The 14,967-nt window shown below is 36.3% G+C and overlaps 1 protein-coding gene across 1 annotated transcript in view; it reads right to left on the reverse strand.

The window, feature by feature from the left end:
• BTBD9 (BTB domain containing 9) overlaps positions 1-14,967 on the reverse strand; it is a 126,485-nt gene that overhangs the window by 11,889 nt on the left and 99,629 nt on the right. Inside the window, exon 11 of the mRNA XM_035560419.2 lies at positions 310-388. Coding sequence (XP_035416312.1) covers positions 310-388 — 79 coding nt within the window. The remainder of the gene's footprint in view (positions 1-309; positions 389-14,967) is intronic.

A 14,967-nucleotide genomic window follows, 5' to 3' on the forward strand; every position in this document is an offset into this window, starting at 1 on the left:
GGAATGTTTGATGGCACTGTGCACAGGTCAAAACTAGAAACACTTTGCTGTACTTTGTGTGTAAAAACTAACCAAACAAATGTATTCTACACACTAGCAACAACCCTTCAACTCTGTAGAGTCTGGGAAGATGATAACAGTTCACTAATATTTAAATACAGAAAGCATTCGTTCTTATTTTGCTAGATTGCCAGAGGGGAAAAAAAAGCACGTACACTTTAGCGAGCATCATTAATTTCGTTGCAAGATATGAAAATCTACATGGTTATATATTCATGAAGAATACAGCCTATGTTAGAAGTTCCTTACCTCATTAGCTGTGTTGTGAGTTCCAACTATTCTGATAAAAGATGCAGGCTGTTTATCAAAAGTGATTGTTTGCCAGGATCTACAAAAAATTCCAGAAAGACATACAAATATTAGACATGATCACGACAGCTTGAAGTAAAATATACAGGGGATCTATTCAAATGACAGTACATAATCACTTAATAGGACAAACAGAGAAACACTTTTCATCACCTGAATTTCCAGTGCTACTTGTTCGTGTTTATTTTCAAGTGCCTTGACTCTGCTTATGTGTATTTATACATACCTTATACTATAATTTGTATGCGGGAATAATACACATACAATTGCTGAAAGTTAAGAAAATGGTAACAGGAAAAAAAAAAAGCAACTTGGATGCAAAGTCAAAAATCCTTGACGGTGCTACTGGCTGTGTTAGATAAACAAAAGATCAGATAAATAAAAGTAAATGCATCTGTTAAGTACTCATGAGAAATCATCAATCATCAGAGCTCAGTTAAAGAAAATTACAGCTCTAGGAAAAACAAACAAGCAAACCTCTCCATTCCATTCTGTAACATGAGTAGTGGAGGCAGAGGATCCAAGCTTCCCTTGTATGGGTCCCGTCCTTCCAGGACACTAAGCATGACATGAAGCATTTTGCTCAGCTCGTGTTATGACAATTTCACCATCCGGACACAGAGGCAGTGGGGAGACCAGACCACTCCTCCCAGAGCTAGAGTGTCACTTTTGGAGTGTAGGAACCACACCAGAAAGACTATAATCTGCCTTCATTTGTACTCTTCTGATTTGGGTGAGATACAACACATCATATGGAGTCTCCTGAACAGCAGGCAAAGGACACCACTTCCCACCACAGCTTTGTGCTCACAGAACATGCTAACAGTGGAACAGAGAAAAGAAAATGGGACCTAGAGGCTTCAGTTTGATGCCAGTCTTCCATTGCACTAGATTAGTGCCTAAACATATTAGAATGTAATACTGTTTTTTATTCATAAAACAGTAAAGCTAGATATAGAATTTAACTGTTTAGCAAAACTAGACTCTACCATGGAAGGCTTGGGTGATAAAATGTAGTTAAGTATAACTACATTAACTCACTGAAGAGGAAAAATATTGGATGAAATTTTCCTGAATGTGTCCTAAATACCTTCAGAAATACTCACAGAAGAAATAAGGGACCAAAGCAAAACTGGAACAAAACAGCACTCCCCATCAGTAGAGTGCACCAAAGCCTTGCAGTATTAACAGTTTTGCTGTCACGTACTAGAATTTTACCCTAGCAGAAAGCTATCATCATCTCTGACACAAACATAGCATTTCTTGGTCTAATTTAGTTGACTATTAGGTTTTCAATCCTGTCAGGTTATATTTGCTTAAAGAAGATTATGAGCCTGATTAAGACCTAATTTCACGTAGTTTACTGGTATTACTGCATGAAGTAACGGATGTGATTACAGTTACTCATCGTAATAGAAGCGCAAGGTCTGAATCAGGCCTCAGAGGTACAGATGTTACCTATCTGCACTTCACAGTTTATTTATATCCCTTATGTGGCTATGTTCTCCTTATTTTAAAGCTCAGGCTGTTTCTTCAAGCTTTAAATTAAACATAAAGTGAGAATGGACTACTCTTGACTGCCTCAAGATCTGAAAGGATGTCATGATTTAAGCATTTTTTTCCCTAAACAGAAGAACAATTCTTCTCGAGTTTCCTTCTCATATTTCTCTAGTATAGCCACTCAGTTAATCTTCATGGCCAAATGTAGACTACATAGTCCCTTAGCTTTTAACCTTGAAATAGAGTCCCAAGATGAGCGGCTGTGACAATCAGACAATTACGACACTATTTCTCACAACAAAGTATTGCCACAGTTTACACAATGTATATGATTTTACATTTACATGTGGACTCTGTGAGAAAAGCAATGATGTAAAAATCAGACCTCCCAATTCAGTGGTTTGTAAAGTATTCTAAAGATGTCCTAAACACAAAGGGTTTAAAACCCCAAGGAAGTTTCTGAGAACAGCCTATGCCTTCCTAGCCTCTAAGACAGAGCTTGTGTTCTGCGACAAGAAAAAAAGGTTAATTAGGGACCACGAAATAGAATATAAATGGGAATGTATTTTTTATAGTAATTCTGAGTGCTGGTCAAAAAGCACTGCTAGAGTTCAGTGCAGATTTTCCCAGGATGGCAGTAAACAACACTGTCTGTCATATGAAGTGACACCAAAGACAACACATCCATTCAGTAATACAGAAGAACATGATGAATAGCAAGAGGTTGAGAAAAAGGCCTCTGAAAATCCTTTGACAACATTCATCTCGATCAGCAACTGCAGGAAACTCGTAAGTTCTTCCACTTCCCACTGCAAGTCCTTTCTTTCAGCTACACCGATTCAGATTGCTTTATAAGTATTCTTTTAATAATACCAAAGCTTGATATAAATTACTATAAATAAATAAAATTGAAAAAAAGAATGTGAGACTTGAAGGAGATACGGTTTTCAATAAATTAGGTCCTAAGAATATTTAGTATTTTGGTATGTGTCCATTTTATTCCCTTCCCATTGGAAAAAAAAAAAAGTCAAAATTATACACAGCTTGTAGAAGAGTTATTAAAATTCAAGAATATTGCCACTAGAGAATTAGTACTTGATGGGATAATGAGAACATCAGGTCTCTTAATTTATTTCCTTAGCAAAAAGGAAAAAGCAAAACAGAAAACAAGCCAAATGGATTTGGAAAAAGTCACTTTTGAAATAAGGAAGACAAACTTCCATCACTAAAAATCTGCAACAATTTCAACTGTAACAGTACATTTAAGAACATTGATATATATATATATATATATTTATAAAAAATACCTCTCCAGTACAAATATAATTATGCAGCAGAAAGATAATTTATGCAGTGTGACTATACCATATGGGAAGAGAGATTACTGACAACAAATTATCATGGCATATCTGCTTTCTTTGTATTTCTTTTTATTTTTTGCTGATAAAATAAATTCACTAAGACTTCTATTGATGTATCAAACCATAACAATTGTTCAGTGGTGTTCCTCAATTAAATGAACAACATCTGAGGCAAGCCTTAAGTTTCTTTTAAATTTTCTTCTTTTGCTACAAGTTACCTCTTCTGGTACTCTTAAAATTATTTCAGTTTCTGTGAAGAACTTTCATTTTGCAAAAGGTTTTGCAAAGGTTTAGTCAAGCCATGCATATCTGCTTATTTTATTCTTTCCTAACAAGAGCTAGTCCTTCTACCCTCATAATTCCTTTTGATGGTCTTTACAAAAATTTTCTCTAAATTCTATGCATATCTCTGGTGTTGATGAATTCATATGTCACTGCATACAAGTAACAGCAGCATTAAAACATATCAAAAGCATCTCTTTTTTTGGTCTGGGATTAGACACTTCTGCGTCATTTCTTCACCTTTGCTTCCCTATGCCAAGCAAACAAACCTTTCAAGCTAGCGGCAATGCTTCCACCATTCTTTACCTAGGACATAGTCATTACGAGGCTAACAGAACTTCTTTCTCCCATAAACTGACATTGTCATCTTTGGACTTTTTATATCTCTGTATTCTTTATTAGTGATCCATTATAGAATTGACTTTCAGAGAATCTTAGAATGTCTTGAGTTGGAAGGGACCTTAAAGATCATCTAGTTCCAAGCCCCCTGCCATGGGCAGGAATGCCACCCACTAGAACAGGTTTTTCAGGGTTTAGCGTTTTTAAATATTCAAGAAGTGTAGATCTTTTTTCTTCTGCTTTCACATCCATCTTGGTGGTTGGTTCATTTGGGATTTCCTACTCAATCGTCAACAGCTGTAGCCATCACTTTAAGATGGTCATCTTTAAAAGAAGATTAGGGACTATCAGTCTACTCAGATTTATACTAAGGTCCTCAAGCTGAAAGGCAGCACTACAAATTGTTTGGCCAGCAAAGGTCTCCTGATAACACAGTTCCATTTTCCAAAAGAAATTAGCCTTGTTACAGCCCTATGGTGTTTTATTTAACACTCTACATCTCACCTCAGCCATCCGACTTCTAACTCTCTTGTTCTGCATGACTCCCCTAAGGAGATGCAGTAATTGATGATTAGCATTCCAAAGCCATGCTTGCATCCTGTGAGCCTGTCATATTTAATTACATTTTAACTATATTCGTCTTCTATAATAGCCTGAACATAATTTAGATAATTATCTTTTGCTCTCATTCTCTGACTCTGCCTGTCTCACTTAGAGCTCCTTGCAACAAAAATCGCTTTCTCTACTCAAACGTATAAACAGACTCTTGGGCCAAGTGCTTTCATCTCTCCAACAGCAACAGCTGTCACTGAAAACGCAATGGCTCTGTGCATCCCACAACCTATGCACCATATTATTCACAGGAAGAAAAAAATCATTAGAAGCCCCTGCACTTTCATGTTTCTTCCTGTCTTTTTCTTTGGTAGCCTATTGCAAGAAGAATGCAAAAAAAAAAAAAAAAAAAAAGATGTCCAAGTAAATTATAACAATAGCTTGCTATTGCTTAAGCTATCTATAGCTCTAAAATAGCAATTCACCTCTTAGAGAATTTAATGGCTTTTCTCAGCATTTTAAATTCTTGCCTAGTTATCTCTATGAAAACGTGCAATCTTTCTAAAGATTTATTATACACAATGGGATATAAAGAGTGACCCATCCCCTTTACCTTTATTTCCTCCTCTTCGAGGAGGAACAAATTAAGAAAGAATTGAAAGCTTATCTCTTATTGACGTTTTCTAACAAGCCACTGGCATTACAGAAATACTGCCACACTGTGGGATCACCAGAGCAGCTCTGATTATAGCTGAAACCAAGCTCAGGCCAAAGACATAAGACCAAAGAAAAAGCTGTTATACGTAACTAACATTCACGAAGATGTAATAACCACATTATATTCATATCATGGCTTGCTTTAGGCTAAACTTGTGAGGTTTGTGTATGCATGCTGCAGCTTTGCATTTTCCAAAGTGACACACAAGCTCCATTTTTTGTTCCTCACTCCAAGAAGAGAAGTGAAACAGTCGGGAAGCAAACATGGAAATTAACCACACACCTTGAAAAATTGCGATTACCAGCAAGTAGCCTCCATCTTGCTTTCTAATGTTTGTCTGCACATGCCTCATTCTATAAGTGAAGAAGCACTTCCTAGTTATTTGGATGTGGACTTTTTCATTTATGACTATAATTTTTTATTAATGAAATACATCATTTGTTGTGATGAGCAAGGAGACATTTGTAAAAGCAGATGAAAGCAAAAGGAAAGAGCAGTTGTGTTGTCTTTCCATGCATCAGTCTGATGACTACTGATGAAAACAAGACAGCAAGCTGTCTAACTAGTAGGTGAAGCTGCCAAATAAAACATTTTGCGCACACAGAAGCAAGCCAACCGAGACTCGAGAAGTACTGTAGTATGTTCTGCATGATAAGTATTACACCTCCTGATTTATTAACAACTATTATTTTAACCTCTGCTATGGAGTACCTACAAAATAAAGACAGAAGCATGCACTAAAATTGCCTGTAACAGTTATTGTTATACAGACTTTTTTTCTTTATAAAATACCCCAAAGATCTACAGCTACCTCATAAATTGCCTATAAAAAACATGTTTTCCATTATAACAGTACTAAAAAACAAAGTGAAATAAAACTACCTCTCTGTTAACGCTGTAATTTAACATATTAATTCAGAGGGTCAAAGCCATAAAGCACAGAAGTCAGTCAAAGCTGGTATCTAGCGTAGCCAACCCTTTTTCATCCTACTTCCCAAGCCCCACCGAAGGGAAATGAGGACTATGAGAAAGCCTGTGAGGACTCCGAGGTCATCTACATTTTAGTTTTTAAGACAAATTAAGCACAGTTCTACTCCTTGTCTTCTTCAACTAAAACCTGAGACCAAAAGCTGAGTTTCCATCTATCCTGCTGTCATCATGACAGCACACTCACAAAAGGCAGCTTTGAATACCTGGTATTTCTAAGGATGCAAGGAAAGTGGAAGCTTGAAGTAACGGCTTGCTTTCTGCAGCTCTCTTAGAAACAAACTCACCTAATAATGCATCTTGATTCTATTTATATTTGGTGTCTCTTCAATGAACTATAACATACTTTGTCCAGTGTCTACTAAGGGAAAAAAACAAACAAACAAATCACAAAGGACTTGCAATACTAACAGAAGAGATAATAAAATAAAAATAAAAAATTATTTGTTGCAGTATTTGTTACATAACTGCGCTATATACTGACAAGAAAGTACGTAATGCCACCCACCCCCTTTGGGAAAACTCCCCCAAAAGTTTTTATTCTAAATATGTTTCCCTTATTGAACATACACAATTTAGAAACAATCTGAACAAAACTTGAGGTTACTTCTGTAGTTATGACTGGTCCCTCCACTGCTATGGCAAATCCAAACAAAATAACTATATATAGCTGTATTTCTCACAGCTATAAGAACACTTCACTAAACTGCGATAAAACTGTTATTGTACATGATTTATTCTAGAAACTAAATGTGGAGATTTATTGTTGAAAACAAATGTGGGCTTGATAAAGTAGACTTATTAAAAATTCTGACATAAATTAGATTTACTGAAGTCTATACTTAATTTCTGACTTCTTTAAAAGCCTTCTAATATAAAAGACTCCTCACCGAATCTCTGCTTTCACAGCTTCAGGGCTTACATTTTTGCTGTTTTAGAAACAATATTACATTAAAACACATTAAAATATAGTCAAATTAAGCAACAGTAAAGCTAAATGTAGCAACTATTTCTCAAATATATCCACACGCCAATATAGGCATCAAGTAGCATTTTTATATTGCATAAGGTGTGTATTCATATAATTTAGGTTGCTCGGATATTCTACAAATTTTAATAGGTTGTTTTTCTGTACTTCAAGAAATATACTTTATATTTTAAAATCCTACAAAAAAAATGATTAGCAATTTGCTGCCAACCATCTGGCAAAATGCCATGAGCTAAATTTTTATGCTGTGTCAGGAACTGTGTGTGTGGTATCTACCCCTCCACCCTTGGTGGAGGCAGTGGCTGCAGACAGAGGCTGTGTACTTGAGTATCTTGACCTAGGAACTCTTCTTATTTGCATACTTTTCTGTACACCATAGAGCATGCAAGCAGAAGACACACATGCACAATCCTAGAGGTTGAATTGGTTTTATTCTGTTTCCTCATTACCAATATTTATTGCTCTTGATGTTCATTTAGATAGCAAAGGTGAAAAGCCATCCAACACATTAACATATCCAGTAATACAATGAGGTGGCTGTTTGTAACTTTGAGGGCTTCTTGCCCCTGTAATCCTTTGACAGTTTGTAAGCTATTTTTATTATATAACTTCTCGTACAAACGGAATAGTTGATTAACAGCAAATATATAAAAAATATTTTGAGAGATATGAGGCAGAATCATGCTCCCTATTAATCAGTTCTTTTGTAGCAAGTGGTGTGACGCTATTTATTGCTCTTCTCTCTTACATTCCCTTGGGCACGATTTCATGGACCACTCGTAAAAACTTCACATTTACAGCAACCACCCTTCTATTACTGTCGATAACATCTAACTGACATGTCAAACACCCAAGGAATGCAGTAAATTGAGCCGCAGCCTCTAAGAAGAATGAAACAGTGGAAAAAGTAAATCAGCATGTGCCTCCTCATAACAGCAATACAAACGTACCAAGGTTTGCTAATGGAAGGGAGGAAAACTGTAGCTCTTTATCCTACCACACTGAATTATCTATGAACCTCAAGGTCAGCAAACAAAGCCTGCTGACTTCAGGCTCAAACTCACGTGGGCTGCCTAGAAAAAACTGTAACCTGCATCCAGGACTGCAGTAATTTTAGACATGAGACTAAAGTGAATTAAGACAAAAATAGTAAGCACAACTTCTGTTTCTGTTATCATGTTATAGAACAGAAACAATGCAGCTGCCCTCCCTTGTGATTCTGATAAAACTAGATTTAGTATTTCATTCCGAACTCCGTACCTTAACACTAGATATACAGAGACAAAGTAGAAGAAGTTGGGTAAGATTAATAAGCATCATTTTAAAAACTGAGGAAACAGACTTATGACGAATCAGCATGAAATAAGTCAGGCAAAAATTGTTTAAGAAGCAAACAAGGTGACAGGAAAAAGGCAGAATGACTTTATAAATATATGGTTGAAGTGTATTAAAACCCATTAAGCGAGAAAAATTGCTTTACCAGGATAGAAACAAAATAATGGGATGAAATTAGGTAACACGATGTTCAGTACTAGCATCAAGAAAAAAAAATTACCGTGGGAAATCAGTGTAATAGAAAAGCAAAGAGCAGAATGGAAGCACTGTCCCTTAAAGTATAGGAAACAAACAGATGAAGTACTGCTGTAAAAGACACACCACACACCATAGGGTACAGAAATCCCCAAAGGATGGGCCTAAAGACATAATAATTCTTCCTTTTTGTGACTCATGGATATAATCTGCCCAGGTACAAATACTACTGTGAATAAATCAATGGATTAATTCTGTATATATCTTTACACAAAATATTTGTAATGCTAAAGACTATATTTGTTTTGACCAGCATAAGAAGACATGTATTTTTCAAAGGTTTAATGACATTAGGTCCTGAATACCAACAATCTCATTAGTGCAAATCTTTAGAAAGAAAGCAGAATGCCACATTTAGCATAAAATGCATTAACATCTGACTGGCCTGACTATACAAGGAGATGTCAGCAGTTGCTATATTTAATGATTGTGCCTGCAAGAAAGAGAAACTGAAGACAGAATAGTAACTTAGCATCTAGTTCATGAACATTTGGGCATCTCCTATTCATTGGGCTGTCAGATAGCCCTATGCAACAATCAACTTCAAAGTAAACAAACAAATGCAAAACAACAGTGGAAGTGTTAGGCGTCCCTTTTCAATCTCAAGCAGATAAATGGGTCAGTTTCACAGGAGATCTATTATCTGGATACATTTTATAGTGTTATTTATTTATAAAGGTGCTGAGAGTGTACATGTGTGGGGGCATGCGCATGCCTGCAGGTACGTGTGCGCTCTGACTCACTGAGTGCAATCCGATGTACTGCCACAGGATCCTTCTGTAAGATAGAAGTGGTAATCAGCATTTTTGAGTTCTGACACAAAAGCTGTGAATTTGTGCTGACTGGAGGAAAAAAACAAAACAAAACTTTGCTTAACAGGATGCAACAGAGGAGTAGTATTCTTCTCCTAGTAAGAAAAATAGGATTTTTGTTACATTGAGCAGAGTTGGCAACAGCTGGAGAAGAAGAGCTGTTAAAACAAAAGGCTTTTCCTGAATTGTCATAGGTCAAGAGGCTTTATGTCATAGGTTAAAGTGGGGTCCAGGTACTTTATAGAGGGGAAATATTTAAGTCAATTTTCAGAGCCCATGTGAGCAAGCAATCACAGAAACAGGACAGCAGGAATTTAAAGTATCTGAGAGGGGCACAACACACAGAGGTAAAGCTCAACCATAGTATAAAAGCAAAAAGAGGAATAAACCTACTAAGAGCAAGTTTTCTTACCCTATAAAATAGCTTTTCCATGGCAAACAGCAGAGAGTCAAACAGGTGAGACTGACCACCAAAAAACTGTAGTGCTTGTTTCAACACAGAGTAACAGCCTAGATTCTGACTACAGCTTTTAATTTCATTTTAGAAGACAAAATTAATGTTTACTTATAATTTCATCCCGGTAAATGACACAGTGATCATTTCCTATTATCTTCACACTTAGTCTGCACCTACTAAATAGTGTTATACAGTGAAAAAATATGCAATGTGTAACTCACCATCTTACTGATATTATTTAATATTAAAAAGTGACCACAGTGCAATCAGGCAAAATATATCCACGTATTCATGCTGTAACTCTCGAGGAATACATTCACCTCTTGTACTTCTATGCTATACAGAATGTTTGCAGACCAGACACATTGCTTCAGAAAGGGGCTGCTCAGATCTCCATCTTAGTGTCTCAAAATCTTACATTCTTCAGCATAAGCAAATATTTCTTTCTATTTAATTCTCTTCATTTCAGATTTTTTTTTTCTGTGCCCTTAGGCTTTCCAAAAGCATAAAGTTTTCATATTTCACTATTAAAAACAGTGCTTGTATCATTTGATTTACTTTTTAGCCTGGCAGAAATGATAGATTAAGTCAAGAAGAAAAGGCACAAAGAGGAGAGGACAAAGTTTTGTGATTACATCTCAGGAGTATGAATATATAGACCAGGTCTCAGAGCTTTAGTATCCAGGAGCGTTCCCTACCTACAAAATACAAATCATCTTTGTGAACTTAGTATTGGTTCTTCAAATCCTAATTCATTAACACTGGTAATTAGCTGTTTTGGTGGCAGATGTTGAAAACGGGCATGGTACCACGTTCAAGTAAATGCAGAATAGAAGGAAAGTTGAGAATAAAGATGTTTCAAGACAGAAGGGGAGGAGCCCTTTCCCTCTTGCTGTAGAGTGGGATAAGGGCTCTTGACTTGGAGCACAAGAAGAGGGGAGGTCAAACTCCCTCTGCTTCCAAGCAGGAACTTGAAGCCAACTCTCCAATTGCCCAGGACAACAACCCACCCACTACATGGAGTGCGCTCCAGAATACACATGCCAAAAAGCTGAACATTCACTGAGCTATTCACTAAGCTAAACGGAACAATGAAGAAAAACGTCGTCTTCCTTTTCTAGTGGGTTAGGTAGGTTGGAAGGAGGAGATCAAATCTGTACTTTAAAGGAAAAGATATATATATATATTTTTAAAGGCACGGGGAAAGTGATGTCAGTAGTGGTAAGAACCTTCACTTCCTCTGAGAAAAAGCTTTCCCTTGCTCATATTGGTTTATTCTAGTACTTCTCTGCACAGAGAAGTTACTTTTCTGAAGGTGACAATATTCACACTGTTTAAAATCTACGTACTAGCTCTGCAACATCTATTCATTGAATACGATAAATACACAGAATCAGGCTACACAGTAACTGAACTCCACACTGGCTGTTAACACCAACTGAAATAAATTAATTAATAAACTCATTTGTTATTGATCATTTATACTATTTATTCACATGTGTTTTATCAGTTCAGAACCAAAATGTCTGAATACTTCTATGGTCTGTTCCTTGGGCTCAGGAAAACACAAGTCTGTTTTGAATTTTAGCTGTTGTGTAAATCTATCCTAACAATAAGCAGTAAAGAATGTCAGACGCTGGGTGTCACATCCCTCCCTGCCAACAAATATTCTACCTACGAAGGAATGTTTTATATCTGGCATTAAAGGAAAAATAAAATGGACTGAGAAAGACATTGACATTGAAGCATATTTGAATTTACCCACTGCATGTAAAAAATGCAACAAAAAGCCTGTGAAGTGATTGATGTCTCAGAATGACATATTTACCATAAAATATCAAAGTGCATGTACAATAATTGGTGAAAGTGTAAAGTAAATTAATATCATCTTTAAAGAAAGAGGTAGAACTACAATAAAAAGTCTTACTGAAAAGCCCTAGAAACTGTTTGTTCAAAAAAAAACTCAAACTGGTGTGCAAGAGTCTTTCAACTATTGCTCAGTAAACAGTGAGTTTGAAAATCTGCTGTGTCAGAACAGAAGGTGAAATTGCATTACCTAACCCATGACTTTGCATTGGTAAATTCTAATTTAAACGTCATCAATTTCTGCACATTTGAGAAATCATCTGGAACTGTATGTTGGATTAAAACTCACAGGCATCAAAACGGGAGGCAAGGAATCTACAGGAAGGCCACGCTTCAGATAAATGACAGCACAACAGCTTGTGATGAAAGCACCATGGCAAGAAAGCATCGTGACCATTTAGATAGCAGCACAAAAATCAGCAACTCTGGCAGCAGTTGGCCTTGCTCAAATTCAATAGGGATAAGTAGTCACAAAGATGAACATATAAATGAAAGGATGGCTAGTGCAGAATATGCAACAATGAGTACAGCAGCCAGAAACCAGACAGATCTAATCTCATCCACATTCACAACACAGAAAACAAATCCCTAACTGGCTAAACCAAAGACACTACGCTTTATGAACAGGAGCCCAGGAAGTAAGAGAATCAGGAAAAGGAGAGAAAAGGAATGTCTGAATATAAGAAACATATTTGGGGTTCATAAAACAATTAAGGCAGTCTCCCTCTCCCTTCTCTTAGCGAAGCACTCCCTTCCCTAAGTGCTTTCACCCTTCAAAGCAGAACGGAAATACACTTACTGAAAAACCCTCCTATATCTAGCCCTTGCAGTAAAGCAGTAGTTAACTGTAAAGAGGGAAAACTAGCTTATACTTAAAATTTGATCTCTTATAGTAAGAATAACTTAGAAGTTTGCTGTTCTACCACAAAAGCATTAGAAAGCTATCTGGCAAGAATCAAAAAGGAAAAGACATTAGCAAGTTTAACTTCTACCGAAACTTCAGTGTAATAAATAGTTATTGCTATTTAATACTAATGAATAAAAATAATTAATTTGATTTCTATTTTAAATGTGAGACTATCTGGGAGATTATACAATAGATATTTTACATAAACTTAAACATTTCATTTGAAAAAAAACATTCCAAATAAAAAAGTGCTCATAAATGCATTTTATCTCAATTTCTTACTATGAAAGTCAATGTAAACTTCCTTTTATTTATCAAAGAGAAGTAGAAAACTAGCGCTTTCTGTAAAGCATGATCAACAGAGTATCATAAGTAGATTAAGCACTCATGGAGGAGTAAGGCCTATTCCTTTCTTCAGGATTTATCAGATTGTTTGAAATATTAAAAAACTAAACAAAACAGTTAAAGTGAGACGTAATTCAGTAACATAGGAATCAGGTTGCCCATTTCTAGTGAACACTAGGGGTTTGGAATACTCCCTGGGATTTCACTGTTGTCCGCTAAGGGTTTAAAAGTCCTCTCTGTGCTTAGTCCCTCTAACCCAGAAAAGAACAAATGTAATTTAGCTCGGTCAGCACAACTTGGCTCTCCTTTCATAAAGCTTTTTGTGTACATCAGTGACACACTTTGGGATAATAATTATTTCAAGTTTCCTTTTTCTCTCCTCATCAAAATGTATTTTTTCTAGATGATATATTATGAAATATTAAAACACACATCTATTTATATCATTATCTCGACTATTTTTAGAGGTCTCCAAAGACACACTCAAGGCTTTGATTGCATGGGAGACAAACACCTAAAAGAAGCAGTTACTGATACTACGAGTATTATTAGTTATTGCTTGTTTTCTCTGAGGCAGAACCGAGCTAACATCCCAATTGATGTCAGTGTTACTGTGATGTTTTCTCCACCATCCTCACATTAACATCCTGAGAACATGGCAGTCACATGGCAAAACAGAGCAAAGCAAAAAAGAGCTATACAAGCTTCAACGCATATGTGCATGCAGAGCTGCAGTATGGTAAAGCATTCAAAGGAGACATGCACTGCAGTCTGCAACTCCTTATTGCTCTTTTCAAGACTTGTTCAAAAAATCCAAGCATATTTGTGGCTGAAAAGCAACAAGAAACAGAAAATAAAAGTGGAAAAAAAGCATAAGGCATTAGCAATTTGAAAACCTTGTGATCCCAAATCACTGTTAAGAAACAACTTAAAAGAAACCAGGCCTTTCTTAATCAAACTAGACTCAGCTAAAATAAAAGCCAGCAAATTAAATACTAGATGCAGAATTTTCACGCTTCCGAGAGCCTCCTAATGTTCTGAAATAGTATACAACTCTGGTTTGTGGCTGTGAAATCTTTGTGCTTAATAAGGCAGGTATATGAAGCTGCAGCTTCTTTCTTCTTTTGCTTTATGAGAATCTTTCAAAATACGAGCATATAAACACAAGGTAAAATACGTACTTCAGTGCCTTAATCGTTCAGGGCTTTTAAGCTCAATAATTACACAAAATGACCCTTTATATCTGTCTGACTTGCTTCAGTAGGCATTACTAGCAGCATAATGAACAGATTAATGAGAACCCTCAGTTTATTTTTCTGAAGTGAGACTTGAAATTAAGCTTAACAATGTAGCAATTTCCCAGACATCTTGCTTAACTATATTTCATCTTTGTATTGTATAAATGTGGCTGCACCAAGACCTGGACTCAGAGAAGACATTCAGATTTCACAGAGTCGCTGTGAAATTAAACTTCATGTAAAATGGGATGAACCGTGGTCAAAATATACCGTGTTTGACGTGAGGTACAAGAACATTTTTGCTGTGAAATTAACTCCACGCACAATAGGATGAGCTGTGGTTTAAATACACTGCTTGACATAACAGGTACAAGAGCAGCTCTTTTTACCCTGTTCCACTCTGCCACTTGGGAGCTCAGGCATGAAACAGAACTAAGGACTAGACAAAAATTAGACAAAAATGTTATTTTCTCATTCTAGGTATGACAGGATAATACATACATGCAAGACAAACGGGAAATCACAGAAAAAACAATGTGAGCATATGGACAGTTGGAAAGGCAAAACAGCTAAGAAGTGTTTAAGAGATTTTATTGTAAGAGAAGACGGTTGGATGAAAGTGTTAGTTAAGGAGAAAGCAATGGAGGAAAGTGGAT

The sequence above is a fragment of the Cygnus atratus genome, chromosome 3 (assembly GCF_013377495.2).
Source record: "Cygnus atratus isolate AKBS03 ecotype Queensland, Australia chromosome 3, CAtr_DNAZoo_HiC_assembly, whole genome shotgun sequence".
Lineage (NCBI taxonomy): Eukaryota > Metazoa > Chordata > Aves > Anseriformes > Anatidae > Cygnus > Cygnus atratus.